Source organism: Vollenhovia emeryi, unplaced genomic scaffold, assembly GCF_000949405.1.
Source record: "Vollenhovia emeryi isolate VEMERY1.0 unplaced genomic scaffold, V.emery_V1.0 DF947130.1, whole genome shotgun sequence".
In the NCBI taxonomy this organism is placed as follows: Eukaryota; Metazoa; Arthropoda; class Insecta; order Hymenoptera; family Formicidae; genus Vollenhovia; species Vollenhovia emeryi.
In genome coordinates this window covers 138-1740 of record NW_011959236.1, presented here as the reverse complement: position 1 = coordinate 1740, position 1603 = coordinate 138, and the positions used below count along the sequence as shown (strand labels likewise).

The window sequence follows — 1603 nt, the reverse complement described above, 5'->3', positions numbered from 1 at the left end:
TTTGCTGGAACTAGTATGTTAACCATTATAATAATTTAGCATTTATCGTAATTAAGAGAAGACAATGTTTCATTGATGAGTTAATATAAATCTTGTTACAGTCACGAGTCGTCGTATATCATTGAGACCAATCGATTACGATTGGATTGCCACTGCCAAGGAACATGTTGCGAAGTACAGAGATTCCAAGGACGAAGATGTAATTGCTACCATTGCTACCTTTTAGATAAGTTTAGCAGACATCTATTTTGAATGTGGAAAGGTAAGAAACTACAAATGTAACCTGAAACGTGCAAATATTTTATCTAAAATATAATGCGTATGCAAAATTTCCTGTTTTTCATTTTTCTGTGTGTGTATGTGTTTGTGTGTGTGTGTGTGTGTAATAATATGCATTTATAAGTGTGTGTGTATATATGTATACGCATCTAGAAGATGAACTATTACATTTATAATATTATATGTAATACTTTTGCTAATTATTGCAGAGTACCTGAAACAAATAACACGAATGCAAGCAACGTGCAATTTAACACTAGAGGATATTAAACAACGGATGAGCAGAATGGAGGATGCTTTGAGAAGCCGTGATTCTGTTTCGACAAATAACAGCGATAGTCTTATCGCAGAAATTTTACCTTTATGTACGGTTGAGAGCATACAAAATTTTGATTCCTTCTTACGTGACACTGATGAAGCAGTTATGCATTTCGTAAGTATATACATTAATTTATCACTTATATGATAAATCTTTGTTACACACAAGTACAAAATTCAATTATTTTAATAGCAATGTTAGTTTGTCATGAAATAGTGTTACTGTAATGAAATGAAAGTTTTCCAAATTTTGTTTTTTTATAGAAGAACTTTCTGTTAAAAATTGGTGGAAACAATCCTAAAGATCATCTTCATCGCACTCTGACCAAAATATTTACAAATGAGTGCGCGATAAGTTGCTCTTGGAAAGGCATTCGGAATAACTTTAAAATATCAAACTTATATTTTATTAAAATTATGAGAAGTATGTTTTACGTGTTGTTAATATTAATTGAACTGAAATCTTCGTCTTTATATTATTAATTCTATATTATTTTTTTCAGGAGAAATTACTTTGCAACATTCAACTTTAACAGAAGCTGAGTTTGACAGTATAGTCGCAGAATGGATACGTTTCGCGAAACAGAAAACAGAGGGAAGAGAAAGGAAAACAAAATGAAAATGAGGAAGAATATAATTAATTTATTATAAAAGGTTCTCTACCTTTTGTTTCCATCCTTTTATTTCTCTAATTAGAAAGATTTCAGTATTGTTGATTTTGTTTTACTTTTATTTCCCTAATTAGAAAGATTTCAGTATTGTTAATTTCATTTTTTGCCATATTAGGAAAGGTTTCCTAATATGACAAAAAATGAAATTAACTTTTTTCCTACCATCTGTTTTCAATTGTCATTTATATACTTTGGATTTAGTTTTTGCCATATTAGGTTTCCTACCTTTTGTTTCAATTGAAAATTCGAAGAAAATTGCTTCTTAGTATATTTTTTTTATAATATATGTAAATGATAATATATCTTCGTATAATGATGTTTTTTTAAATACAATA

General features: G+C 28.9%; 1 protein-coding gene across 3 annotated transcripts; it reads left to right on the top strand.

Annotated features, from left to right (window-relative positions):
* Position 1: 1 nt before the first annotated feature.
* LOC105558642 lies at positions 2 to 1340 on the top strand. 3 transcript variants are annotated; one of them, XM_012006442.1, is made up of 4 exons: positions 2 to 13; positions 102 to 262; positions 489 to 712; positions 862 to 1340. In XM_012006442.1, the coding sequence occupies exons 2-4, from the start codon at positions 253 to 255 to the stop codon at positions 1078 to 1080; spliced, it is 453 nt and encodes a 150-aa protein (XP_011861832.1). In that variant the 5' UTR covers positions 2 to 13; positions 102 to 252; the 3' UTR covers positions 1081 to 1340. The 3 variants fall into 3 exon arrangements, with proteins under 3 accessions (XP_011861832.1, XP_011861841.1, XP_011861826.1); XM_012006451.1 differs by having other exon boundaries at positions 8 to 262; positions 1101 to 1340; XM_012006436.1 differs by having other exon boundaries at positions 8 to 262.
* Positions 1341 to 1603: the final 263 nt, after the last annotated feature.

Bases quoted from the DNA above. Each gene is read 5' to 3' on its own strand.
- LOC105558642 (XM_012006442.1), top strand. The intron at 713-861 runs GTAAGTATATAC...GTTTTTTTATAG, and splicing joins ATGAAGCAGTTATGCATTTC to AAGAACTTTCTGTTAAAAAT.